At 41.1% G+C, this 27,041-nt stretch overlaps 1 protein-coding gene across 1 annotated transcript in view; it reads right to left on the bottom strand.

Annotated features, from left to right (window-relative positions):
- Positions 1–222: 222 nt before the first annotated feature.
- LOC146707415 (uncharacterized) overlaps positions 223–27,041 on the bottom strand; it is a 36,282-nt gene continuing 9,463 nt past the window's right edge. Inside the window, exons 13-66 of the mRNA XM_085460758.1 lie at positions 26,587–26,670; positions 26,412–26,468; positions 25,569–25,622; positions 25,400–25,453; positions 25,234–25,287; positions 25,097–25,150; positions 24,960–25,013; positions 24,825–24,869; positions 23,958–24,011; positions 21,561–21,605; positions 21,432–21,485; positions 21,301–21,345; positions 21,172–21,225; positions 21,037–21,081; positions 20,902–20,955; positions 19,157–19,201; positions 18,851–19,012; positions 18,698–18,751; positions 18,562–18,615; positions 18,426–18,470; positions 16,569–16,622; positions 16,412–16,456; positions 16,283–16,336; positions 14,722–14,775; positions 14,566–14,619; positions 14,374–14,481; positions 14,200–14,289; positions 14,051–14,104; positions 13,134–13,241; positions 12,841–12,948; positions 12,694–12,747; positions 12,552–12,605; positions 12,075–12,182; positions 11,946–11,999; positions 11,799–11,852; positions 11,655–11,708; positions 11,517–11,570; positions 11,285–11,392; positions 10,223–10,276; positions 9,635–9,688; positions 9,498–9,551; positions 9,226–9,279; positions 9,035–9,142; positions 8,897–8,950; positions 8,578–8,631; positions 8,388–8,495; positions 7,270–7,323; positions 7,124–7,159; positions 6,959–7,012; positions 6,489–6,816; positions 6,238–6,350; positions 5,999–6,067; positions 1,216–1,449; positions 223–1,124 (exon numbers count right to left, since the gene is read on the bottom strand). Coding sequence (XP_085316884.1) covers positions 978–1,124; positions 1,216–1,449; positions 5,999–6,067; positions 6,238–6,350; positions 6,489–6,816; positions 6,959–7,012; positions 7,124–7,159; positions 7,270–7,323; positions 8,388–8,495; positions 8,578–8,631; positions 8,897–8,950; positions 9,035–9,142; positions 9,226–9,279; positions 9,498–9,551; positions 9,635–9,688; positions 10,223–10,276; positions 11,285–11,392; positions 11,517–11,570; positions 11,655–11,708; positions 11,799–11,852; positions 11,946–11,999; positions 12,075–12,182; positions 12,552–12,605; positions 12,694–12,747; positions 12,841–12,948; positions 13,134–13,241; positions 14,051–14,104; positions 14,200–14,289; positions 14,374–14,481; positions 14,566–14,619; positions 14,722–14,775; positions 16,283–16,336; positions 16,412–16,456; positions 16,569–16,622; positions 18,426–18,470; positions 18,562–18,615; positions 18,698–18,751; positions 18,851–19,012; positions 19,157–19,201; positions 20,902–20,955; positions 21,037–21,081; positions 21,172–21,225; positions 21,301–21,345; positions 21,432–21,485; positions 21,561–21,605; positions 23,958–24,011; positions 24,825–24,869; positions 24,960–25,013; positions 25,097–25,150; positions 25,234–25,287; positions 25,400–25,453; positions 25,569–25,622; positions 26,412–26,468; positions 26,587–26,670 — 4,011 coding nt within the window. The 3' untranslated portion in view covers positions 223–977. The remainder of the gene's footprint in view (positions 1,125–1,215; positions 1,450–5,998; positions 6,068–6,237; positions 6,351–6,488; positions 6,817–6,958; positions 7,013–7,123; positions 7,160–7,269; positions 7,324–8,387; positions 8,496–8,577; positions 8,632–8,896; positions 8,951–9,034; positions 9,143–9,225; positions 9,280–9,497; positions 9,552–9,634; positions 9,689–10,222; positions 10,277–11,284; positions 11,393–11,516; positions 11,571–11,654; positions 11,709–11,798; positions 11,853–11,945; positions 12,000–12,074; positions 12,183–12,551; positions 12,606–12,693; positions 12,748–12,840; positions 12,949–13,133; positions 13,242–14,050; positions 14,105–14,199; positions 14,290–14,373; positions 14,482–14,565; positions 14,620–14,721; positions 14,776–16,282; positions 16,337–16,411; positions 16,457–16,568; positions 16,623–18,425; positions 18,471–18,561; positions 18,616–18,697; positions 18,752–18,850; positions 19,013–19,156; positions 19,202–20,901; positions 20,956–21,036; positions 21,082–21,171; positions 21,226–21,300; positions 21,346–21,431; positions 21,486–21,560; positions 21,606–23,957; positions 24,012–24,824; positions 24,870–24,959; positions 25,014–25,096; positions 25,151–25,233; positions 25,288–25,399; positions 25,454–25,568; positions 25,623–26,411; positions 26,469–26,586; positions 26,671–27,041) is intronic.

Below are 27,041 nucleotides of genomic sequence, written 5' to 3'. Positions count from 1 at the left end.
TATCTTTTAAATGTGTCCACGAGTGCGATTTAGTTTAAAGGAAATAAAAAATAAGTTACCAATAAGAAACCATCAACATTTGCTGAGACCGACACACCTGCAGGCTCTAAGAACAGTTTCAAACTGACATGTATTATGAAATTGCAGAACTAAAGCTGCTCCTGGAGTTGTCTTTGTTAAGCAAATGTATTCACTAAAAAAAACAAACAAATTTCATCATATTAACTTAAATGTACATTGTGTACTTTTATTAAAATATGTTAATCAGTCACTTCCCCACACATATATGCATAGAAAGATCTCGAGGCAATCACACACCACAGTTTGTTAAGCAGAAAAAAATATTAAACATGGCTTCGCAATGTTGAAAAAAAAGAAAAAAAATGCACTGCCCCAGTACCCATTTTTTAAAAATATTTACTCCAGAAGGAGCTCCATTATAGCACCATGATGAATTAAACTCCAATATACATGACATAACAAATTGGCATAATTGAAAAATTACAACAACAACAGATAAAAACAACACAACAAATTGAGGTTTGATGACAATGCTGAAGAACGTGGAGAATGAATGTTGCAGAAACATGCTTCTGTGTGACTACATATGGATGAGATTTGAGTGCACAGCTCATTATTTGTAAGAACAGAAGGACACGAATGAAACTGTGAGAGCACCACTTACTCCTTCAAAAAGAAAAGAGGACAAAATGAGTGTCGCTGAGGGGTTTTTAACAATCATTACATGTATGCAGTTCTCTTAATCACAGCATGTAAGCCCACAGTGAGAATGCATGACAGGGCTGTGTGAATGAAGGACAGAGTATGCAAACGAGTGTGTGTACAGAAGAAGGAACACTGTTGTAGGTATATCAACTTATAAATATGTGGTTTTGAATCATTTTTTTTTTCTTTTTATCCCTGCATGTAAAAAATGTCCATGGCTCGTTTTCCCTGTAAATTACTCCCTGACTCTGTTAACCGTTGAAACAAACCGGGCCAACTTCGAAACCAAATTTCTGGTTCTTATTTCCAAAATCGGACACAGCTACATCGATGATGGGAAGCGTGTTGGACAGCGGAGAGTCAAATTCCAAAACTGTCCTCTCCTGCCCTGAGCGTGTCTAGAGCAGACAAAGACAATTGAATAAAGTAAATAAATAATAAAATCATTAATTAATAAGTTATCCTCAAAAGCGTGTCTGAGTTCCTCACCCGACACCCGTCGTATAGTGCAGTGATGTAATGTGTGTTCTCGTATGTCAGCTCCTCGCCGTCGCTGCTTCTAAAGCGCAGTGCGTATTCGTGGTTGTACGTGGCGGTGTGCAGCCAAGCAGCAGAGTTAAGGCAGTGGTAGGTGAATATCTGCTTGGCTGTGGCACTTAGCAGCTTCAGGAAGGTCATCTGGACAATGTGGACTGAAACGCCATCTGACCCGGAGTAGGAAAACTGGAGCACCAAGATCACACTGACTCATTAACAACACCATACAAAGTCAAAACAGTGCAGACAAAGCAAATATAACTGCAAACAGTTTTGGGTGTAACACATTACAAAGTAACACATTACTGCAATCACATTACATTTTTCAGTAGCACGGTATGTAAAGCATTGCTATGTTAAATTCGGTAATCACCTTACGGTTGCAAGTATCTTGTTACTTGCGTTACAAAGGTTCTTCGCTTATCTGAATGCTGGGCAAATAGAGAGAAAAAAAATCAAACAAACATGTTGTTTTCCCTAAGGGAGAGACCAGCAAAGACAAAGCTCAATTCCACCCCTAGTATTTGCGATCTTATTCTTTCAGTCACTATCCAAAGCTCATGACCATAGATGAGAGTAGGGTGGCTTCATAAGGCCACCACCTGATGAAGCCAACAGAACCACATCATGTATGAAAAGCAGACAAGATTCTCAGACCACCCGAATAAATGCCTTCTCCCACTTGGCTACACCTAGAAATTCTGTCCATAAAAATTATGAACAGGATCGATGACAAAGGCAAAGAGCAGCCTTGCCGGGAACAAGTCCGATTTACTGCCACCGGCCCTCTCATCCCCAGACTGCTTCCTCTACGGAAGACATGTCAGAGGGATTAAGGAGGTCCTCGAAGTATTCCTTCCACCGCCCGACTATATCCTCAGTCAAAGTCAACAGCGCTCCACCAACGATACACAGTGCAGGTAAAGCACATCTTTCCCCTCCCAAGTTGCCTCACAGTTTGCCAGAATCTCTCCGAGGCAGTCCAAAAGCCTTTTTCCATGGTCTTGCAGAACTCCTCCCAGTTTTTGCTTCAGCCGCTGCCCACTGGCCTGTCAGTAGCTATCGGCTGCCTCCAAAGTCCCCCAGGCTAACCAAGCCTGATAGGACTCCTTCAGCCTGATTATTCCCTTTACCTCCAGTGTCCACCATCTAGTTTGGGAGTCACCACCACAACGGGCACCAAACACCCTGAAGCCGCAGCTCAGAGTAGCAGCTTCACCAGTGGAGATGCTAAACATGATCTATTTGGACTCAGTGTCCCCAGTCTCCCTTGGAATGCTGCCATAGCTCTGCTAGAGGTTGGAGATGAAGATCTTGCAGACTAGGTCATTATACAGGGTGGGCCATTCATATGGATACACTGTAATAAAATGGGAATGGACAAAGAAGCCATCTATGTCCACTGTGAGCGACCATCTTTGAACAGAGGCGGTGGTTTACGGCACCAACTCTCTGCCATCTATAATCCAGTTTTGAGTTCCCTTCCCAGACGCCTTAACGCCCACACACATCCTGGGCCATCTGACCTCAGGAATTCGCATGATAAGGTGGGGCCAGGTTTCACAATGAACACACCCGAAACTCTGGCTGATTGGGACCCACGCCCAGTTTCCCACCTTGGCTCAGGCGATTAGAGGATCATCAGGGGGTCCTTTTGTCCCTCTGTGGGGGGTCACTCCCACTAGGTTTATATCTGGGACTCTCCACCATTTGACCTTAGAACTGAAGAAGCTTCTCGGATGAGAGGTGAAACGTCTTCAAGCAACTTAAAGAAGTCCAGACGCTTTTCTTTGCAATCTCCTTTGACCGCTGGGCATTTAAGTAGGTTACATTGTTGGTTCTACAAATGTTTGCCCTAGAAGTGTAAATCAGAATATGCACACAAAAACTTGTTAACCAAGCTTCCTAGCCTTAAGGCCCTTTCACATCGGACGCAGCACACGCAGCGCTGTGTTCTGAAACTCATTCGTGTCTATAATGGTTTCCTGCTGCGCCGAGCAAAGTGCAGCACAAGTCAGAGAGACACATGTTTTGAAATGACAAGAAACGGGCACATCTAGTACACGTAGAGTACTAGTTTTACAAACCAACTTTCATACCTCTTAGCTTTTTTAAACTGTTATATTATTTTTAAATTTAAATTTACCACACAACTGTTGTTTAACATTAATCTGAAGTTTTCTTTGAGCTTGTTTTTCCAAGTCTACTACCCTTTGCAGAATTCTGAACTCGTAAAGACAAGAATGGAGCAGCACCTGCGTCCCTCCAGGCCACAGCAGTTCATTTGACGGAGCAGCACACATTCAGATTTTTGCCCTCACCTGAATCCTCCCTCACTAAAACTTAAAAAAACAAAAAGCATTTTAATTTCTCCTCTTTAACAGTCTTAGCTGGGCAGCTTTGGCTGCACAATTATTCTCTGTCTTCACCTGCAGACTTCTTCTTCCTCTTGTTGGAGTTAGCAAGTTTTGCAGAACATGCTGCCTATTCCGCTATTAACCGCTGGACTTTCCTTTTACTTGACATGATAAGTACGAAAGTACCATAATTAGCATAAAAATGTATGTTTATTTTGCAGTTGAACATCAAGGACACAAACCTATTCAAGCTTTATTATTATTATTGTTGTTGTTATTATTATTGTTATTATGATATTATTATTATTATTATTAGCTTTTAATGCAGCCAATTTTCCCATGAGAATAGCCAGCTAAGGTAAACACATGCAGATGTGAATATGGTTGCTATTACAAATACTATGCACCTGTCTGCAATACAGACAGATAAATATTTTATTATTGACAGGGTTGCTGCCCCTTACATCAAACCAGAAAAAACACATGGTCCCCATGGATGTTCATGAGAGGTTAGCTTTGACTTTTAAATAATTTTAAGTTTCAGGATCTTTGCAGTAGAATGCAGCAGCTATAGTCACAAATTGGCTTGCTGCAACACACCAATGATTCTTTAGGTGAGCCAAGCGATTTTAAAGCCAGAGTGTGTTTCCATCCCATCTCTACAGTACCACAGTAGGCGGACAGGATTTCTGGAGAAGTTGGAACTATTTCTTAGCAGGAGTTTAAAGCCATCTGTGTCTTTGTATTCATTTAAAGCTGAAATCTAAAATTGTGGATAACAAAAAACCTCGTCACATATCCCACAGTATTTATTATTTCCCCACTGGCCCATGCAGTCTGCGCAGTCCACTCAGTCAAATATTTTGGGCTGCACGTCTGCAGAGGAGTATTCATCCACCCACACAGATTTATGTACATGATGAAATGTGCGTCACTCTGACGTTTGCATGCAAAAAGCATGAACTGGCCTTTAGTGAGGGAGACAGTTCCTGGTGTACCCATCACTGATACGATTGCTGCCAAAGTCTAAGTCTAAATCAGATGGTTTGGAATTACTCATGAAATCTGTAAGATGCTTAGACCAGATTTACTTGGTTCGACAAATTAACACGATGTTACAATAGCAAAAAAGCAAAGACAAAGATGCAAAATATTACAAACCTTTCTAAACCTTAAATCTGTGGGTAACAGGTGACCTGTACCACTTGTAAAAGTGTTTACAGTCAGATCCAGAGCCTTGATGAAGATACTGTTAATGTGTGTAAATTCACCCCAGATGTTTTTGTGTGTGTCTTTTTCACTCTGTGGCTGCTGGATCAATGTTTTAATACTACATACAGAACATTCAGACATGAATCTAACAGATATTTCAATATGTTAAAAACAACTAAGAAAAAAGAAATGACATGAAAGTCACTCTTTGTGCGAGTGCTTCTGAGTAAAGGCGTCAAAGACTTTTTCACTGTGTACTGATTTCTGTGTAGAAATGTGACTATAAGTGTGATTTACTATAAGTACCTCTGCTCACTGTAAAAAGTAACTTGACTCTCTGTAAAAGAGGTTGCATTATTGAGGCATCATCCACCGACACTCCGCGTTAACTACAGTTCAATTAAGTTCAGCTCTGTTTGATAAAAACAGTGTTACTGAGAGCCAGAAATATGTGGGGCTTGGGTCTAAACATGCAGGGTGAGGACTCTGAGTTAGACAGCCAAAGCTTTGGCACAGGACTCACAGCTTTGAGCCATCTGCCTTACTCATTCTTATAACTAACTTGTTCTCTTTGTTATTTAAAATTAATGTTATTTTAAGTAAATTTACTGGTCCTTACATAGGCATTTTGTACCCTACTTTCTAGCTAACATTCAACAATCCAATCAGTGCATCAAGGTTCAATAATTTGCCCAAGAAAACTTTGGCATGAAGACTGGAGGAGCCAGAGATCGAATCACCAACCTTCTAATGAGTAGATAATCTGGTCTAACTCCTAAGCCGGATGAGGTGAAAAAAATAAGACATGCCTTATTTCACTATTAATTTAACTCAATGTGAGGCTACAAACTTTAATAAATCACGTTTAATCATTTAAATCCTATCCTCTCAAAATGTTAAGCTCTGAAAGAGAATCCCAGACAAATATTTATGTGGAGAGGCCAGCTACAAAAACATCCTTCAGTTGCAAACTGACACTGTGTGTCTTTAGTAAATACCAGCAGCAGCTTTTCTTATGCCAAAAGAGGATTTTGTGCTGGCACAGTCTGTTAGTAAATCTGCCCCAAGTGTCTCTAAAATTCAGAGTTTCTTTTAAAGCTTTGCAACTGGCACTCATCCAGATGTGTTAAGCCCAACAAATATGTGCAATAATCATCAAACTATACCTTTTTTCCTTTCCTGAATTGACTGTACCATCTGCCAGGCTTTTCCTCTTTCCAGGATGCTAATTTTACCTAAAAATAGACAAACAAAAGAATCACCTCCAAATTCACACAGTCAGCAAACTGGTGATGACTAAATAGTGTTTACATCATGCAGCTTTTGATACAGCCTCCTGCTTATTTTTAATGTTAATCGTATTGCTCCAAAAAAATAGCACACTGTGTTATTTATGTAAACGAACCGACTGGAACTTCTTGTCGGGGTACAGACACGTCTCTCCCTGTGCGGTGAAGTTACAAAACACCTTGAAGGAGTCTCTATGGCAACCCTGGTTGGGATCTATCCAGTATTCGCCTGGATAGAGAGACAAAGAGAGGACCTCAGGGGGGCCAAGGCCACAGCAGACAGAAGCAGCAGAAAAAATCTACAGATTATCTTGAAATGAGACAGCTGTGCTCAACAGATGGCCAAGAACATAAACTGATGAAGTACCGTTGGGGAGATCTGGGTGGAGAAGCCAAAGCTCTTTGCAGGTGCGGGCGGGGCTGTGGTATGTCCCTTGCGGGGTGCGCAGACCTTCTACTTCGACTTTCATCGAGGATAGAGAGGCAAACACTTCCTCCATGCCTTGGCCCTTCTTTTCGTTTAGCTGGCTGTCCTGCTCTGCCTGATCCCCTTGCATCATTTCCTCCTCTCCCCCACCTATGGCCTCCTCCTCCCCATCCTCTTCATCTTCAAGTGCAGCACCATCCACCCAGGAGTGATTTCTCCTCCTTCTGCCTCGTTGTGGCAGAGGGACCACACCAGCTGCTGGTAGTCCCTGAGACGGAAGTAGATGAAAAGACAGAAAGAAGAATGGATTGAAGTAGACAAAAAAAGAAGAGAAGAGTCCAGATGCACATGGATCAATGGCAAAGTAAACAAAGGTCATACGATTCTTGAATGAACTAAATATTACTCACTGGGAGTCCTGGAGGTCCTGCGGGCCCAGTGTCTCCTCTAGGACCAATTGGACCCTAAATGAGCCACAAAATGATCAGTCTTTCAGTTTCAGTTATGAGTAGTTATGGTGTAATATAACAGCACTGAATAATTCAGTTGTGTGAAATGATGAATCTCAGAGTTACCTGATTTCCTTTAGAGCCCTTCTGACCAATCACACCCTATGAGAGAAATGAGAGAGCAAAAAAGAGGAAACACGGATGCACTGTTTCAGAAATCTCCATGCTTATGTGTTTATAAGTCATGTAGGAAAATAATCGTGCAAACTCACAGACAGACCCGTAGGACCAGGTGGACCGTGAGGACCTGATGAACCAACTGGACCCTAATATTACACAGTGGGGTGAACATAGTCAGCAGATTCCTTTTACGTGCAGTTAATTATCAGAATAATACTGGAAAGCTTGGGATTAATGCCAAATGATATTTGTTTAAACCGATTAAAAGTATATAGACATTAAAAATAATGATCATGTTGTAGTTAATAAACAGATCAGTGTCCGCAATCATCAGTCATACCAACAATTTATCAAGTGATAAAAAGTGACAGAAATATGTTCTTATGATATTTATGAATTGTTCTTATTGTTAAAGCAAGTTGTTTCTTTGGTTTAGCGCTACACACTTCAAAAGGTGCAGCTTTTACTTTGAAGGTGAACTGTCTCTGTTCACCTTCAACAGGCCGATCCGCGCTAACTCGCTAACGGAGATTTTGCCGCGTTAACGCGGTTGTGGCATTAACGTCATTTTAATGAGATTAACACTGACAGCACTAAATAAAACACTTGTATCTAAGATTTTGTTCAAGGTTGAAAAAGTATACCAAGACACTCTGCCTTAAAATCCTGTCGCTTTAACTACATTTACATAATTATTATGTGGCATTAAACCTTTCATATAGTGTCTAAGTACAGTAAACTTGACTTCATAAGTTAATGTGCCAAACATGTAATTTAATATTTGCTAAATTAAATATTACTGCCATTAAATTAAAATGATGTGATACTTTTATAAGTGGTTATAGTAATTATTATCACTATTATCATAAATAATAACATTTTGTAATTTTATCCCATTGGAAGGTGGTTGCTAGGTAACATCATGACATTATAATATCTGAAATAGATAAGAACCTTCAGGGACTAAATATGCATTTTCTTTACATTTATATAACTGGACAAATTTCAGTTCTTTACTCACTCTATCAAAAACAGATACTAAACCATTGTTTATAGCAAACTTTATACTTTGCATATCATCATAAAGCTAAAACTGTGACAGCAGCATCTAGATGTCTCCATGATTTGATACTGGACTTTCATGATACACCTCTACACATCTTGTGTTATTTGCTTGCTTGGAGAGTGTGTTCAAGCATTTTTTAAGCACCTCATCTCCCTTTGGACCCAGTAATCCCTGGTTTCCTGGTAGTCCTCTGTCACCCTTCTCTCCAATGTCTCCTGGTGGCCCTATCAGACCTATTACACCACCATGACCCTACAAAGATATCAGAGATGAGGTCAAAGAAAAGTCCCAGTAAAGGATAACTTGAATATTTGTGAGTACAGTATGAACACACCTTGTCTCCCTTCTTGCCGGGGTCTCCCTTCAGTCCTGTTATACCCGGTGGACCCTGAGGAGATGAAATGATGAGTCAATTCAATCCACTTCAATTTTATTTATATAGCGCAAATCACAACAACAGTTGCCTCTAGGTGTTTTATATTGCAATGTAATGTTAACCTTTATAGTTCGGTTTTATGTGCTACACACGTATTTTTTCTTTTAAATTATCTTTAGAATAATATGCAAAAACATCAAACTGTGGTTTTAATGCAAGATGGAAGCGTGATTTTGTTGAAAACTTCTCAGATTTGCTATTTGATGGGTTATCTTACCATGGGACCTGGTGGTCCTGTCTGGCCTGGTGGTCCATTTAAACCCTGCTCACCCTGAAAGAAGACAAAGAAATGATTGAAACATCATGTATTCCGTGCTTTACTCACTCCTTCTGTGCTTTTCCTAAATTAACTCACTGCAGGCCCGGGGATCCCTCTCAGACCCTGGGGACCAGGCTTGCCAGGATGCCCCTGGGCTCCCACAGGGCCCGTCTTCCCAATGGGACCTTCCAATCCCAGAGCACCCTGCAGTGACAGAGAGCAAGTCAGCTTTCAGGCACTGCCAGTATTTAGAAGTTATTATTGAAAGACTTGTTTCAAACTCTCACCTTCGCTCCTTTCAGGCCTGCTTTTCCTTCCTTTCCTGGTTTCCCCATGTGGCCCTGAAGAACAACATTTTAAAACATTTTAACCTGAATCTGTCATAAGGGTGCAGTCATGCACAAACACACACACACATACGCACAGTGAGAATGCATTAAGCAAAAATACTCCCAACCTCTGCCCAACAGCAGAAGTTTTAATCTTCAGATTTAACAGTAAATAGAAAATGAGGTTTCTGCATGCAGACAAAAGAACATCATAAGAAAAACAGACAGACCCTTCGCCCTGGAGGCCCAGGTGGTCCAGGTTCCCCGGGTGCCCCTGGGGGTCCCTGGTACATTTAAAGAAAAAGGTTAGCTGGTCGGTCATTATGTTGCGTTTTCTTTTGTGTTCATACAGCAGTCTACAGCTTACAAGGTTTCCAGGGTCTCCTGTGTCTCCTTTAGATCCAGAGAGGCCATCAACACCCTGATGGGGGAACAAAGATTGTGGGCAGAGGAACACATAACAGCTTTAAAAGCAATAAAATGGGGAAAAAATAAGAAAAAAACTAGCCTGGTAGATGTCTGACTGAGAAAACAACAACTACAAAGATGTTACATAATGAGGATTTTATGTACTTTAGTTTCCAGTGGAAATATAAGAGCTCACGAGGAGCTTTGTTTCTCCACAGATCATCTAAAATATATGTTTGCCTGGTGTTTTCAAATTTAGCTCGGATGTAATTTCAAAGTTTGGTTTATTCCACATCTCCCTCTCTATGGGTCCTCATATATTTTTAACATTTTAGTTTGAATTCATTCAAATTCCAGGAAACTGCAAGTGCAATGCAACCGACAAAGATGAAACATTGAAGTCCTTTAAAAAAATAATGACTTTTTATCCTAGAAAGCTCTTTTTTGGTGAGTCTTTGTTCTGTAAAGTGGATGCATCAAACAGAATGAGGATGATAGATCAAACAGAAGAGAAGGAAGAAGAAGAAAACAAAGAGCAGACACTCACGTTGGGTCCAGCTTCTCCCTGCTGTCCAAGGTCCCCAGTCAGACCTATAGGACCCTGCGGAGAGTGAAGGAGAAGCGCTACTACACCAACATGTTGTACATCATAGAGTGTATTTCATAAATGATTGAAACAGTGCATTCGCTACAAAGTATACAACACTTTTAAGTTTTAAAGTGAGATTATTTCTCTTTCTAATCATGTTCTTTATGAAATACTCCTTGAAATGTTCCGTAACATAATTTTTCTTGCTTAATTGGACTTTACTTTGATTTTCTGACTGTTTATATATTATGGAAATTAAATACAGCACTGCGTTGTGAAGCTTCTGTCTCTAAAGTCTTAAGCTAGTAGTAAAGTCTTTAGCTAATTGCTAAATGCTTTTTTTGCTAGCCTTATTTTTATAGTTCTTTCTGAGGCCCATATTCATCAAGGTTTGATCTGCTGTGCATTAAGAGATGCTCTACTGAATACCTTGATTGTAACAAGTAGTTTTTTGAGTTATTGTTGTCTTCATATGAGCTCTGATTATTCTCTCTTTTTGGCATCAACAAGGCGTTTTCAGAAAACTGCTGCTCACTGGATATTTTCTCTTTTTCAGACCATTCTTTGTCTGGAGATGACTGTGTGTGTAAATCCCAGTAGACTGGCAGCTTCTGAAATGCTCCAGCCTAATACCAGCCTATCTGGAACCATCAACAAATCTACATTCGAAGTCACTTAGATCACTTTTGCTATCCAGTCTGATGCTCAGTTCTACATGCCTAAATGCACTTCCCAACAGTTCCCGACATGTGACTGGAGCATTGAATATGTGAAAAGATTGTGTTAATAAGCAATTGAACAGGTTTCCAACAAGTGGTTGGAGTAGGAGTAGGATTTCCTGCTTGTCTAGTACATTAAACAGTATAGGAAGGGAAGAATGTTAGGGTACCACAAACTATATTAAACGTAATCAGGCAATCAAAGATTTTCATAGTGTATTACAGTGGTTTGGGTTGACTAGTATTATAATACTGATAAACACTTAAATAGTATGTTTTTTTTGTCATGAATGTCGCTTACAGCATTGCCTTTGGCTCCATCCTCCCCTGGGGTGCCTCTAGCTCCTGGAGGACCAGACATTCCTGGAGGACCCGTATCTCCCTTCTCCCCTTGTTCTCCTTTTGCTCCCTAAAACAACAAAAGAACAGAGTAAGTGATCATCTTGGGTATGTCAAAGGAAAAGAGAAAAAAATTGAGTATTATAAATGGATTAAAGGATGTCCGTGCCTTCCAAATAAGCAAACAAACTCACTGGCTTTCCTGAAACACCAACTGCTCCAGGATCACCTGCCTCACCATCCTCACCCTAAGAGGGAAGGCAAATTAGGTGTAAGATCATCTGGAAAGAGCATCAATATCTAAAAGCTGTTTTATTTGTTATTTTCTTTACCTTCTCTCCAACAACACCTGGCTGCCCAATCATCCCGGGACGACCAGGTGGCCCCTGTTCACCACAGAGACTTTTTAATTTCATCAAAACGTAAATCAAGCGCTTGACTAAATGCAGATCCACAAATATGCCTGTGAGACTTACCTGCCCCCCAATAGGTCCTTGAGATCCAGAAGGTCCTTGTTGTCCAGGTGGACCCTAAATTATGTGATGAGACAGAAACAAGTTTACTGATTATAGAAAATGGAGTGGAAAAAATGTGGCAAATAATAAAACAGATTAAGAGCTCACCATCAGTCCCACATGGCCACTCTCGCCTTTTTCTCCTGGTAGGCCAGGCATGCCCTTGGAGAACACATACAGCATTATATGACGAGAGTGCAGACTTTATTGTTTGCCTTCATAAAATAAGAGTCTCACCTGTAATCCTATTGGTCCTGTAGAGCCCTTGAAGCCTCTGGGACCTTCATCTCCTTTGGGGCCATACATGCCCTGTTGGCCCCGAGGACCTGGCAAACCATCTAGACCCTGTTATGCAGGGGAGAGTGAGAAATGTCTTTATGACTGAAATTGTTTATTTAACTTTCTGAAATGATGTAATTCCCACTAAACCTGTTTGACTGAGAGAGACAACAAACTGTGAAGTATCAGTACAAAGTACCAAATGGAAATAATTTATGAAGGGATTGATCTGATGGGTAAATTATTTATACGTCAGATGTTTGGTACCCATACTACTGGTAAGAATACAATACAGTTTCATCATGAAATACACACCACGGTAAATAAAAAACTACAAAGTGAAAAGCTAGCTGAAGAATTGACACTGACAGTGTAAATTGAGACATTTCAATTTTCAAAACCCTCAAAATGAAAAAATGAGAGAAGCAAACTCACCGGAAGTCCAGGCTGACCTATCGGCCCCTGGGGGCCAGTAGGCCCTGGAGGCCCCTGTGAGGAGAGAGGGAAGATGAAACAAACATGTATGATCATGTTTTTGTGCACTATTGAGTATGTACGTCTGCGGCTCCAGACTCACTCCTTCTCCTTTGTCTCCTTTGCTGCCTTTCTGTCCAGGTTTTCCCTGCTCTCCCTGTGGACACATACAGAGGACACAGCTTATAACAACAGTACAGACACATACTCACCCATCCCCTCCGGCTCATACAGGTGCATTTGGTTTTACCTTATCCCCGTCCTCTCCTGCAGGTCCCGCAGTGCCCATTGCCCCAAGCATCCCTACAGGTCCCTGGTCCCCATCCTGACCTGCCGGTCCTATTGGACCCTTCTCTCCCTGGGACACAAATACACACATTTAATTCCTGTTATTCTGTACAAAAACATATCAATAGTAAAAACTAACAATCCAACCAAAGACAGACTACTTTGATGGATCTTTGTTTTTCATCCATGCTGCTTATGAAAATGGACCAAATGGGCAAATATAATATAAGAACATAGAAGATTAGATGTAATTACAGGCTCCCCCTTCTCTCCCATTGGTCCAGGTCCTCCAATTGCTCCGGCCCTACCAGGCTGTCCAATGGCACCAGCTGGTCCTGGAGGGCCCCTCTCACCCGTTGGCCCCTGGAAACAATCAGTACACCATGTTGACACTTGAATGCTTAAAAAACAGGGGTTTTTTTTAGTCATTGTAGGAAAATAATAGCACTTGACATAAATAACATATATGCCAAATACTATTTGAAAAGTGCTTTTGGCTTTTTCTTTTTAGGTTTTACTTCAACCACACATGCACATTGGAGCTACAAACTGTGTTTGCTAAGGCAGCAACATGAATGACTTGATGTTTTCTGGTTTGGCTGTTTTAAAGAAAATGATTAGCTTTTTATTGGGGCAGGAGAGTATTTGTCATACAGTCACCATTTCTCTCAGGACCATTTTAGTTGAGATCGGACTGTTTTATCCATCTGCAGCAAATTATGTTTGTCAGTATATTCTGCCAAAAAGCAGGAAAGCAACAGCAAGAATCCCTGACAGAACAATGGACATTACTTTGATTGTCAGCAAGGGTTGAGCCACAAAGTGGCTTGCGCAGGCAGTAGCGACTGTATCTATCAGTGTGCCATGAGTGTGATTTACCAAGAGGAAGCAAAAAAAAGGGTAACAGCTGTGCCATTAGCTAATGTAGGACTGCATTAAGATCTGCTGGGATTACTAACCACGCTTGACTCTGATACTTGGGTTTGTATTCAAGATCTCTCAAGTGGTTTCTCTCCATTGTGTCATTTCTGTCTTTGTTTAATTTTTTATAGTGAATATGTGAATCGGAAATCACCTGATCACAGTCTAGCAAAAATGGTTAAAATGTTTGAAATATTCTACTTTATAACTATGCAACAAACAGAAACCCAGAAGACATGCTGTAGACTCACTATGGCTCCTGGTGACCCACGAGGTCCCGATCCACCTTTCAGACCAGGAGGTCCCTGGAAATATCACACATCATTTTGAATTTATATCTTATATTATTCCTAATCTTAAGAAAGTAAGAACTAAATATTAATGTGTGTGTGTGTGTTACCATAATGCCCGGGGCTCCTCTGCTCCCTCTGAACCCTTTCATGCCTGGAGGTCCATTTTTCCCAGATGTCCCATGTAAACCGGGGTCCCCCTGAGAGGAAATGAAAAGCATAGTGAAATTGAAGCATGCGTTGTGTTTCTATCATACACTGTGGACCTGCGAATGTGGACTGACCTTTCCACCTTCCTTCCCAGCAGTCCCAGGTAAACCATGCTCTCCAGGTACACCTGGTGCTCCTGGGTGACCTCGGTCCCCTGGTGGGCCGGGCTCTCCTGATTTGCCCTGAAAAAAATATAACAATGTGACTGGCTCAGTAATACCAATGAAAACATTCAGCACATGAAGGATTCACACTTTCGTGCTTACCTGAGGCCCCACCACACCTGAAGGTCCTGGGGGTCCAGTCTTTCCTTGGAATCCCTGCAGCATAGAAAATATGGAAATAAAGCATGTTCAGATGAGTTTTTGTGTGTGGGGAGACAAAAAGAACATCTTTAACCAACGACCCATGACCTCACTCACCGGCTCTCCTCTTTGGCCTGGGTGACCTGGAAGCCCATCTTTCCCAGCTGGACCCTACACACAGAGACACTTGATGAGAAATGAAGCTCAGGAAGTTAAATATGAGGTGGTAAAATACCCTTCACCTTCAACCTTTTAAACAAGTCATGAACCTGGTAATAGTTTAGAGTGTAGAATATCAAATAATCACTTAGAGGTCAAATTCATCTTTGTTTTGTTTACTGTACAGAATTTCAGCTTGATCTACAAACTCGGTTTCCTCCTAACTTGGTCTATTTTCTTCTTGCAAGAAGAAGTTGTAAACAGCAATGAATCAGTTCTAAATGTACATCTATGTCAAAAAAAGTCTCCACAGCACCATTTGCAGTCCTGTGAAAAACTAAATGCACTCTTAATGCGTCCACAGGATTTAAGAGGATAAAGAGCAATCAGGAGCAGGTAATCAAATGCACTTGATTAAATGATCATCAACAAGCACAAGCACCTCTATAAAAGCAGATGTTTTGGTAGTTTAATGGTCTGGTGCATTTGGATATGCGTTAACATAATACCACAATCTTCCTGGGAGTGGATGTCCTAGCAGATTCACCCCAAGATTAGACTCTGCAGGCCTCAGTTAACAGGTTACATCTTAACATTCATGACTTTCTAAAAGAACGTTTGCAAAGTTCATCCATCCATCCTCATCCGCTTTGTCCGGGGCCGGGTCGCGGGGGCAGCAGCCTAAGCAAAGAGGCCCAGACCTCCCTCTCCCCAGCCACCTCCTCCAGCTTATCCGGGGGAATACCAAGGCGTTCCCAGGCCAGCCGAGAGATATAATCTCTCCAGCGTGTCCTGGGTCTGCCCCAGGGCCTCCTCCCGGTGCAAAGTTTTATCAGAATAAACCAGAAGACTTCTGGAACCATGTTGAGAACAAAGGGGAGATGTTTGGCTATGACACATGCGCACAGCGCCATGTTTGGGGAAAAACATCTCATACCACCTGTCAAACGCAGTGATGGAGGGCTGGGGATTTGGACTCATTTTGCAGTCACAGGACCTGGGCATCTTGCAGTCAGTGAGTTAAACATGAATGCCTCTGTTTATCAAACTATTCCAGAATTAAATCTGAGAAAATCTGTGACAACTGAAGTTTGGCTGAAACTGGGTCATGTAACATGACCACGATCTAAAGCACAGCAGTAAATCTACAACAGAACGGCTGGAAAACAAAAGAATCAAGGTGTTACAAAGGCCTGGTCAAACAACACGTCTGAATCTAGTTCAAATACTAAATTGGGACCTTAAATAGAGCTGTTCATAAATGAATGCTCGTAAACCTCAATGAGCTAAAGCAAAACTGTAAAGAAAAGTGGACCAAAATTCCTCCACAATCCTATGAGAGACTAATGAAGACATGCAGAAAAGGATTATTTCAAGTTATTGCTGCTGAAAGCGGTTCTGAATCATGTACTTAATTTTTCACAGGACTGCATACACTCCTGAGAAAAAAACTTTTTTTCACATCACTGTATGTGTGAAATTTTGTGAATGTGTCTACATATCTCTGTACTGCACTCACAACTGCTCCTTTAGGTCCCGGCTCTCCATTCCTTCCTTGTAGCCCTTGAGGTCCCTAAAAAACAGAAAATAGCCTATAAACAGCTAAATCTAAAGATAAGATAATATAGGTTAAAAGTATTTTTCTTACCCTTTCTCCAGATGGCCCTGGTGGGCCATCATGTCCTGAAGCACCCTATGAAAATATAAGAGAGAAGAAGAACAAGGAGGCGGTAATGGGTAGAAATATTAAACCATAGCTAATGGTGACAGGATTTTGCCATTGGCTAACAATACAGTCAACAAACCTTTTCTCCTGATTTACCAGTAGGCCCTCTCGCTCCCCTGGCACCTCGTGCACCCTGCCAAAGAAGAAACTTCAAAGTTAGGGCAAACAAACCTGTACAGATCTGAGAAGGAAGATAGTCAGTGCGTCTGCAGAGGCATGTACATTACTGCTGGGCAAGTGGCAACCTGTGAGGCTCAAAAACAAAAAAGTCAATGGGGAAGTGCCAAAATGTAATTTTTTGAACAGCCACTAGAGGCTTCCTGTTAAAGTGGGCCGGTGAATAAATTTAGAGCAGATGTAACCATATTTAAAGCTTCAATTACAGTTTTTTATAGCTAATTTAGTCCTTCGTGACAACAGTAAAGGCCTGGAGTTTTTGATAACTCACCTGTTTAATTCATTTTGAAGGCTTAAAGTTAGAGTCACAGCCTTTCTGCACACTTTTGACAGATGTGCAAATGCAGGGAGCTGTAGCAGCGAGCTTTCTGCCAGCCTTAAACTCCTCTAATCTGAGTCACCAAACTGTCTCTCTCGCCTGTGTTTGTTGTGTCTGATGCTTGTTTGTTACTTTGGCCTAATTAGCAGATACGTGTGGCTATGCTCTTCACCCATAAATTCAGAATTTTGCTAACCAGGCTTGATCGCTGATGAATCGACACTCTTTACACTCTGGAGCATGGGAGTGACAAAACACTGATGTTTTAAAACAGGGCTTCACAAACCGATTGGTGACATCATCACGGCGATGACCATATTTTCTACACAGTATGGCTCAATTTCTTTCAAGAGAGGAGAGGACAGGAGAAGAAACCATTTTGGGAAAGATGTGAAGATGTGCAGATGTGATGGTAAAATTCTTCATGCATCGGATTTTATCTGAATGGAGATGTGCTCCATCTTTCTGAACAGTGTGTCCATAAATGTGGCAACGGCAATGTGCCAGTTTTACTACACAGGTAGTACTTTCAGATGTTTATATGTCGATCTTTCTGTGGAGAGATTTTGTCACTGCCATAATATCTGTGCGACATACAGCCACAGAAATTTGCAAATGAGGTCAAAATGAGTTCAAAATGAGGGCTGATTCTGATGATTGCTGCTTTGTGAAAACTCAGCCATGTTGCAGCTGATGTGACATGTTGATAAGAGGGTCTCTTCAATGCAGGCTGTAGCTGAAGACGTACAAAAAAAAGGTTACAAAAAAGAACAAAATTATACAGACTATGATCAAATCAGCCAATGTTCTTGTCCCTCTTCAATTTATATTAAAAACATCATAGTATTTTTTTCATTTGTGACTAAGAATTTTGTATAAAGTATTTACATCTTTTACTTTACGGTACTGTGAAATTCAAATACATGCTATTCAGAAATCGCCACTAATTGTCTTTTGCAATATTAAACCTTTTTATTAGTCTATGTTCCAATATAGGACTTTGCAAGAGTGCAGGATTTCTTTTTTGTTTCACTTTTTAACTAGCCAAAACTTTTATGTTTGTTTCAAATCACAGAGTCTGATTCATCTTGATGGTAAGAAAGGCCACTGAAATTTCCAGGCTTTTATCTTTAATAGTTTTTGAGATACTCATGTTCAGACATTGCTGCAGATTTCAATGAGAGAAGAAAAGGCCTGAAAATGGGTCAATTTTTTTTCAAAAAAGCATGCCTTGAAAACTATTTGATATATGACGCAAAAATTTCACCAAAATCATCATATTTATTTTTGCACCATAAAACTTTTATGGAAATGAACGATTCAAGCAGAAAGCCCGTGCTGATTTGAGCCAGAATGACCCCGACATAAAGTGAGACAATGGCATCCTTGACCGTGTCCTTTCTGCCATTACTCAAATATCTGTTTTGAGACGATACTCACATTTGGTCCCCTCTGGCCTGCACTTCCTGGTTGTCCTGCAGGGCCCTGATTTAGAGGACAAAAGAAGAATATTGAAGGAAATAGCATCATCATTTTTCAGAGAAAATATCATCACGATGTCAAACCCTCCACTTACTTTTTTCCCTTTTTCTCCCAAAGCTCCCACTGAACCAGGAAACCCATCAGATCCCTGGGAGGAAAAAGACGCATAGATTTGCTTTGCGTACATTATATCTTCAACATCTGGTTTACTTTCATTCAGTTTAGTTCACCTTTGGCCCCTGTCGCCCTGGAAATCCTGGCAGTCCCGGTACTCCCAGTTTACCCTAAAAAGAGAGGCAGCATGACTCCTAATACATGTTGTGCAATATGAGTTAGGATTATTCACTGATACTTTTACTGATCAGCTATGATTTGCTTTGTACCTTCTCTCCGGGAATACCAATAAGTCCAGCCTCCCCCTGGGGACCCAACTGGCCTTTGGGACCTTCAGGTCCATCTTCGCCTCGAGACCCTGGTGCTCCATTGTCCCCAACATCCCCCTTTGCCCCCATCTCCCCCTTGGCCCCTGGAAAACCATCCTCTCCCTGCAGGCACAGCAAAGGAGAGGAGACAGGAAGACAAAGGAATGTCCAGATAATTTAACAGACAGCCTAAACAGATGGTTCTGGAACAAATACCTTGTATACTGTATTTTAGAACAAATTGCGCTGTTTCTCTGTCTTTGTTACCTTCTCTCCTTTGCTGCCCTTTAAACCTCTGAGCCCATCTGCTCCCTGTCAAACAGGAAGATAGACAACAAAGCTGGAAGTCAACAAGTAAAGAGACATGATACAATGTCACAGTTGGCTGTTCCTGACTTTAGCTTATGGTGAAATCCAATGTGGAAGAATAATACATTTTGAGTACGCTGACAAATCCTGATCAGTCACAATAGTAAAAACTGATTCCTCTCGCAGCACATGTACAATCTGTTTTTAAAGCTGGTGTGCTGGAAGCAAAAATAGGAGAAAATGGTGAGGACCTGAGTCACTCATAGGGTGAAACTGAGATGACTGGGTCAGAGCATCTCTGTAGCAGCAGGTCTTGTGGCGTGTTCCCAGCATGCACTCCTTTATACCTTCCAAATGTGTTCCAGGAAGGGACAAACTGGGAACCGGCGATTGAGTCATCAGCGCCCATGGCACATAAATGCACACGTAGAGCTACAGTAGTACAAACTGCAACAAAAACACGTTGCTGGCTCTGACAGAAAGGTGACAGAACATGCAGTGCATCACAGCTTACAGAGCTGCATAAACCTTTCAGAGAACCCGTGCTGACCCCTCTCCACTGCTACAATGGGCACTTGAGCGTTGTTCACCTGGGGCAGCGATGGCAGCAGGAAGCAATGTTCTGCTCGGAAACCTTGGCGTTCATGTGGATATTACTTTGGCGAGTACCACTTCCCTGTACATGGTTAGAGACCACATACACACTTTCATGGCAGATGTATTCCCTAATAACAATGGCCTCTTTAAACAGGGTAATGCTTCCTGCTACAGATTATTCAGGAATAGACTGAGGAACATCACAAAGTGTTCACTCTGTGTTTATCATTAGTTATTATTAATCTCTGGCTCTCTTCCACAGAGTGTCTTTTGTCCTGTCTGCCTCCCCATCTGTTGTTACATAGGGCCTGCTCCTGCTGGAGGTTTCTCCCTGTTAAAAGGAAGTTTTTCCTTCCCACTGTCGTTAAGCACGTGCTCGTATCTGATTGGGGTTTTCTGTCATTGTAGGGTCTTTACCTTAAAACAGTGGTTCTTAACCTTGTTGGAGGTACCGAACCCCACCAGATTCATATGCGCATTCACTGAACCCCTCTTTACTGAAAAATAAAATATGATTTTTTTTTTCAAATTGAAGACATAGATCTGTTTTTTACTGGTGCACAAAATGAGCCGTGCATGTCACGGCGGAAGCTCTGCCGAACCCCTGAGACCGACTCACCGATCCCCTAGGGTTAGATCGAACCCAGGTTAAGAACCTCTGCCTTAAAATATATAACGTGCCTTGACACAACAGTTGGGATCAAGTTGAATTGATTTCAAATTCTTTAGACCTCAGTGGGATTTTTCTCTCTGACAACCCACTCGCAAGTTACAAGACTTAGTGGTCAGAGAAGTCCATGCTTTGATGAGTCTGATTTGGACCTGCACTATATCAGGCGTGCAGTTTTGATATTGTGGATATTGTATGCTATAAATTCACTGAATTGTAAAAATGTTTTCTTTTTAGAACTTCATATATCTTCACAGAGAAGTTTCCTCTGTCAGTGCTGCTGTAGTGTCAGTTGATACTGGTATCATGTGGTTACATACACATAAGATTAACCCTACTAACTGGAAACCTCACTCTGCCTTTTAACATATCCAGAAATATACAAATTAATGGATTCATATATCCATATATCTCCAAACCAGGTTGCATTTTCTACCTTAACTCCTCGTTGCCCAGGGTATCCAACAGGCCCTTGGACACCTGGAGGACCCTAGAAATGAGCATATTCACATATTATAGTCAGTTGTAATACCATGAAAACAACATAAATCCTCAGAGACAACAAACTTACCGGCAGTCCTTTTTCCCCCGGGGTACCTTCTCGTCCAGGGTGACCCTGTAGACAAGACGATGTGTGAAGTTGAGGGAGTGCATCATGTCACAAGCGATCACAAAAGTAAAGAAATACAAGTGTGCATTTACTGACTGGGGGCCCGTCATTTCCTGGCAAGCCTCTCATCCCCTTCTTCCCTTGAGGACCCTGTGAGACAAAGATGAGTCAGTCAACTGAGATTCTCTTTGCTCTGAGGAAAGAATCCAAGTAAAAGACTCTCACTTTTTCTCCTGGCAGCCCTACTAACCCCTGAGGACCAGGAAAACCCTGGAGCAGAGACAGAGGATTAGTATTTCCTTAGATACATGTATGCAGCTGAGTTACATTTGTGAGTGTATGTTCACTGCTTTTACAATGATTCCAGGGTTGCCCTGCTGTCCGGGTGCTCCTACTTCTCCTGGCGGTCCCTGTCACAGAGGAGACATGATGTCATCAGAACAGATCAACATAGATCTGGGGTCTTCAGCGTTTATATTACTTACTATATTTCCCTTTGAACCCTGAGCCCCATCAATTCCTCGAATGCCCTGTGAGAAGAAAAAGGATGGCGGTTAAAGAAGGAGACTACATTTTTTTTATATCCTCAAATCTACTTATGTGGCCTCTAACCAAAATATTTAAAGCACATGAGGTTTTTGTTCAGAATAATAGGACTCTGGTTAAAGACGTGCATTGTTTTGTGGGCCGACTGTGAGCTGCTACTTCCTGTGTAAGATAATTCCTTTGCATGAGGTGTACTTTCTGCCACCAACTTTCTCTGTCGTATGAACTCTTTACTCCTACAAAAAAAATAATGTCTGAGTAAACAAAGAAGCCATGCAGCTGCCATTGTTTAGATTTCTCTGGAACTATAAGCTGAAACATTATCAGATTAAGTCCTAAGTGAAAAAGAGAACTGAAAAAATGAAACAAACATTTTACATATTTAAATATTTTGATAAATATTTGCTGATTTGTTTCTATTCTTTTTTTCTAATTCATTTGTTGAGGAAAATGAGCAAAAATCACATGTTTGTGTGAGGAAAACATACAATACAGTCCATAAGTATTCGAACAATCGCTTAAAAAAATCAAAAAATCGAGATGGGATTGAAGGTCGGACTTTTAGCTTTAAGCTTTAAAGTATAGCATTAGCTGTTCAGGAATAAGGCTTTTTCTTTTTCATAAAATCCCATTTTCAGAGGCTATTTCAGCAAAATTTTGTGTTTCCTCCCTTGAGATGCCCTCAGAGCTGTGCAGACTCTTTTAGATGTTGTGTGTCTCTTACCTGGCTTTCCTCTTCTTGAGTATAACCCCTGGTTTTCACCTTGTAAAGGTGTCTCTGGACTGTAGGCCTTGACAATGATTCATTTACATCCTTGATAATGTTCCTAGTTGGCTTTCTTTACCAAGGAAAGAATTTAGCAATCCACTTCAGTTGTCTTCCATGGTCTCAGGTTTCAAGTCTTTTGATGTCGATGAGGTGGTCAGTGCATTCCTACATTTTAAGAATCTACCAGATTGTTGGTTTGGTTATCTCTGATAGGCTTATTTTGATTTTTCATCCTTCTTGACTTGCATCAACATTTCTTTGGGCCTTATATCGAGAATTCCAGTGAACGACTACCAAGAAAAGATGAACAACGCTGGGAACCCACTCCTGTCATGAGCTTAACTTGTCATGGCTAACTGAGGGAACAGGACTCACGGCCATAAGGCTGCTTGTCACTCAACTGTCCAGTAACTTTTGAGCATGTGAAAATGGTGGACTGTGTATAAAAATAGCTGTTATTCATAAACAGTTGTAACCCCTGAATTAAAGACAAAAGGCTGCACTTCAATCAGATCTCGATTGTTTTTAACATCCACTGTGGTGGTGTGCAGAGGTAAAACTATTGCTTGTGAAGCAATAAGCTACAATTAAACACTTCAGGTAACTTTTGATCAGTCCTGCACATTGTTTTAGAGGCATTTTTGTCCTTTTCTTTGTACAAAACAGCTTCAGACTGGATTTACTCACATAAACTGTGCACGTCAGGTCTGTCGACAGCATTTCTAACACTTTTGCTCTTGCACTGAACTCTGTCGATAGCTGTTCTTAAATTTTGTCCATCTGTATACAGTCTGTTCTTTAGAGATGGTTCTATAACCAATTCCAGCTTGATCAGCATCAACACCTTTCTGTCTGGAGTCCTCCTGCTCACACCTGGTTGTCATCCCATGTGAATCTAATTTCAACTTCCAGTGTACTCGTAATAGTAGAAGTGTCCCTTTCACTGATATGTAATATTCGATGGCGTTATAATCTAATGATATTTCAGGTCATTATTAGAATTTTTAAGTGTCCTTCAGCTGTAAGGAGGAGGGTGTATTTCCCCTACATTTGTTTTTCTAAAGCTTGTTACATAAAACCCCTGGGACTGGAAACAATTTAAAAATGATCAACTGCACCACTGGTTTAGGTATACCACCTTTCCTGCTTGAGGCTTTTAAAGCGTAATGAACCAACATCAATGAATACATTTAAACAAAGCAAAGAGCATTGTCGGATGCCGACAAGCGTGAACGTGTGTTGCTACAAGTGCAAACAGACGTTACACAAAATGAAACGGCTTCAGGCCAGCAAACAGTCTCTTTCTCAGATAAGAATTACATAACACAATGTTAACAAATGGAGAAGGGGTGCAACTTTGTGATTAGGTATTATCTCCTGCAATTATCTGATAGTTACACCACAGCTGGATTCATGCAGCTGATGTAAAAGAGGGTTTTTTTCATGGCTAAACACAGAGTTGGCACAGAGCTGTAATCACTCTTATCTTACATTGTCTGTTGTTGTTAGCTGTAGATCTTAATGTGTGAAAAGGTGGTGCATTAAAAAGGATAAGGTTCACACTCACTTGCATGCCTGGGGGACCGGGCCGACCTCTGGGGCCAGTCATACCTCTGGGTCCCTGAAACACAGATCAGTTAATATAAATAAGATAATGTAGCATGCAGTAGAGATTGTGCACCATCCTGCAGCCACATTTTAGCACCGCTTTCTGTTGCAAACTTAAGTCTCAAACTGACTGGTTCTTACATAGCACTCAAAGTGCTTACGTCATTCGTACGAGCCCTTTTTTTTTATCTAACGTTAATACACACTCACAACCTAAGGTTAATTTTATTTTAATCACACAAATCGACAAGAGCTGCAATGGTAAAGAGCAAACTGCCTCCCGGACATAAACAATTGCATCATACTACTAACACTATGTCAGTTCTTTGCAAGTATCTGCACAAACAGCATGTTAACACAAAGCTATCCCAGAACCCAAAGTGAAGCTGAGTGTGTGTTCATTTCAGTCCAGCCTAAAGTTCAACAAGTAACAAAGGCAGTGATGAGCAGTCAGGCCTGTAGCCTGTGTTTCTACCTGTTCATGAATCACTGTGGAGATCGCTTTAAAGTGACTTTGGGCTAGTTTTCATCTTTGTTTTCAGTTTTCAGCTTTGTGTTTGTACGTGAACACTAACAGAAAGATCACGTGTGTCTTCATTAGGACGGCGATTTGTGTCGGTGTTGATAATTATGTGACGGTGTGTTCCAGGTCATGTTACCGAGAAAGTAATCTACTTTCTCCAGTGAGTAATTAAGTAGCATACTTTATTACATTTAAGAAAAGTTTAAAAAAATGTGTAATACATCACTCACTGACTCCAAAACTGGCAAATGGTCTAACTGAATATGCTGAATGGCACTAAGGTGTGTTTTTGTAAACACTCACAGCATCACCTGGTTGTCCTCTCGGCCCAAGTGGCCCCTGAGAACCCTGTTTTTAAAAAAAAAAGCAAACATGAATAACCATAAATAGAAGCACCTGCACACATAAAATACACCTACAACTGCCACGACCTCTCACCTTTTCTCCCAGCTCTCCAGGAGGACCTACAGGGCCTGGCTTCCCTCTGTCGCCCTGAGAAATTACACACATGGGAGCTGACAAGTGCTATTCAGAGTTATCTACTTAACAGGAACTTTTTCAGCCACATAACTTACGTTATGCCCTTTGTCTCCAGGGAGACCAGGCAAGCCATCAAATCCCCTGTCTCCCTTAAAGAAAGATGAAAAGGAGAAAGTTAATGTCTCAGTTTAAGGAGACGCAAAAGTGAGGTGTGACTGGGACTTTAGCTCACCTTTGCTCCAGTCTCCCCTATTTCACCACGACCCCCGTCTGCACCTGCTCGACCCTAAAAAACACACACAGACCCAGACATGGTAATAGTTTAGTCACAGAAATAACTACTTTAAATCCATGCTTATAACAGTTTCAACAATAAAAACTGTAGTAAGTATTCACACCCGTTTCCCAAGTCGCCCATTCTGACCGGAGATACCTGGCTGTCCTGGAGGGCCCTACAGGAAAAATAAAATCATCAAAGGAACGAGATCCAGGTGATATGTTGCCAGTGGTGAATTGTGTTAACAAACACAGTTTAACTGGTGCTCCAGTGTGTTTAAACTAACTTACTGGTGGTCCCATCTCACCAGTGGCTCCCTTCAGCCCAGAGGGGCCTGGTACACCCTGAGAAAAGAACATATTGATATTATTGACGTATTTATTTAATAGTAAAAATTTTTTTAAAAATTGCAAATTGCAAATATATATTTAAAAAAACAAAAAAAATGGAAATTGGAAGTGTTTTTTTAGGAAGAATACACACAGACAAATGAATGTTTCAGTTACATAAGCAACCACTCAACCTTTTAAATGCACATATGCACATACTACATGAATCAAATCTATGTTTATGCACTCTCGTATACCAGGTTACAGGCGAAAAATGTGAACGATAGGTGCTATCGTATGCTGCAGATATTCACATAAATATATTTAATACATATTACAAGGTCACACAATCGTCACTGCATAGGTCATTAATGGTTAAATATAAGAGATGCACTCAGATTCTAGCCCTAAGGGCCTAAACCTGCATTCTTTTTGATGTCCAGCAGAGGGCGACTCAACTGGTTGTAAAGACTTCCAGTTGTATAGACATCTATGGAAAAAACGGCCCCTGATTCTGCTCTAGGTGACTTCAGTAAATGTTTTTCTTGCTTAGTTTATGAGCTCAGTTTCATGATTTTGGTCATAGGGAAGACAACATGGAGTAGATTTTGTGAATTAAGGTCATCTTTAGATTATCCAGGATATGCTCACTGCCCAACGACTTGTCAATCACAAGTCTGCAAACTTTCGTAAATTACTCCCTATGTCCTGCAAATGCTTCATCTGCCAAGTACTGTGTGAGAAATAACTTTTAAAATCCTCTGGGCTGCCAGAGTTTACATAAATAATGAGGGATGCACTCACCAGTGGCCCAGGTCTTCCCCTGAGGCCGAGTGGCCCTGGAGGTCCCTTCATAGCCAGCTAGGAGACAAAGAAGAACCAGTATAGAAGAGATAGTCTGGTTTTAATAATCTTCAGAGCTATATATAAGCTACACTTCTGAGTAAGCTGTATGTGCAGCATGCAACCGGTTGTATACCTTGGTCTGCTGCAGGATGGCCTGAGCTTGTGCTTCTTGTGCAGAAACCACAGAACCGGTCTTTGGATCGCCACCTGAGTGGAACTGCACACAGAGGCAAAGACACACACACAGTTGAGCGGACATGATACTCACAAGTTAAACTAAATACTCCTCCCAGTGGCCACTGCATTGCACTGCTGCTCTGGTCTTGCATAAGAAGGTGCAGATGGAAGGCATTTTGAAGCCAGAATAAATAAGCTGTAAAACGTTTCATTGTTTTATGATTCTGACAGCAACATGAATGCTATGCTGTGGACCTCGCAGCCACCAGATCTCAGCGCAAGTGATTAATTTTTAAAGAGATCAGTAAAATAAATGATCACCCTCAATCACCTGATTTGACACAGAAACTGCACCAAATATATTTTGCTGTAAACAAAAACATGCACTATAAAGCTTTCAGAGGCAAACAG

This window comes from Copadichromis virginalis, linkage group LG6, assembly GCF_057382275.1.
Source record: "Copadichromis virginalis isolate Kocher_CV1m ecotype Utaka linkage group LG6, C_Virginalis_male_GT1.1, whole genome shotgun sequence".
NCBI lineage: Eukaryota > Metazoa > Chordata > Actinopteri > Cichliformes > Cichlidae > Copadichromis > Copadichromis virginalis.
The sequence above is the reverse complement of the archived record's forward strand: the minus strand, read 5'-3'. Positions and strand labels throughout refer to the sequence as shown.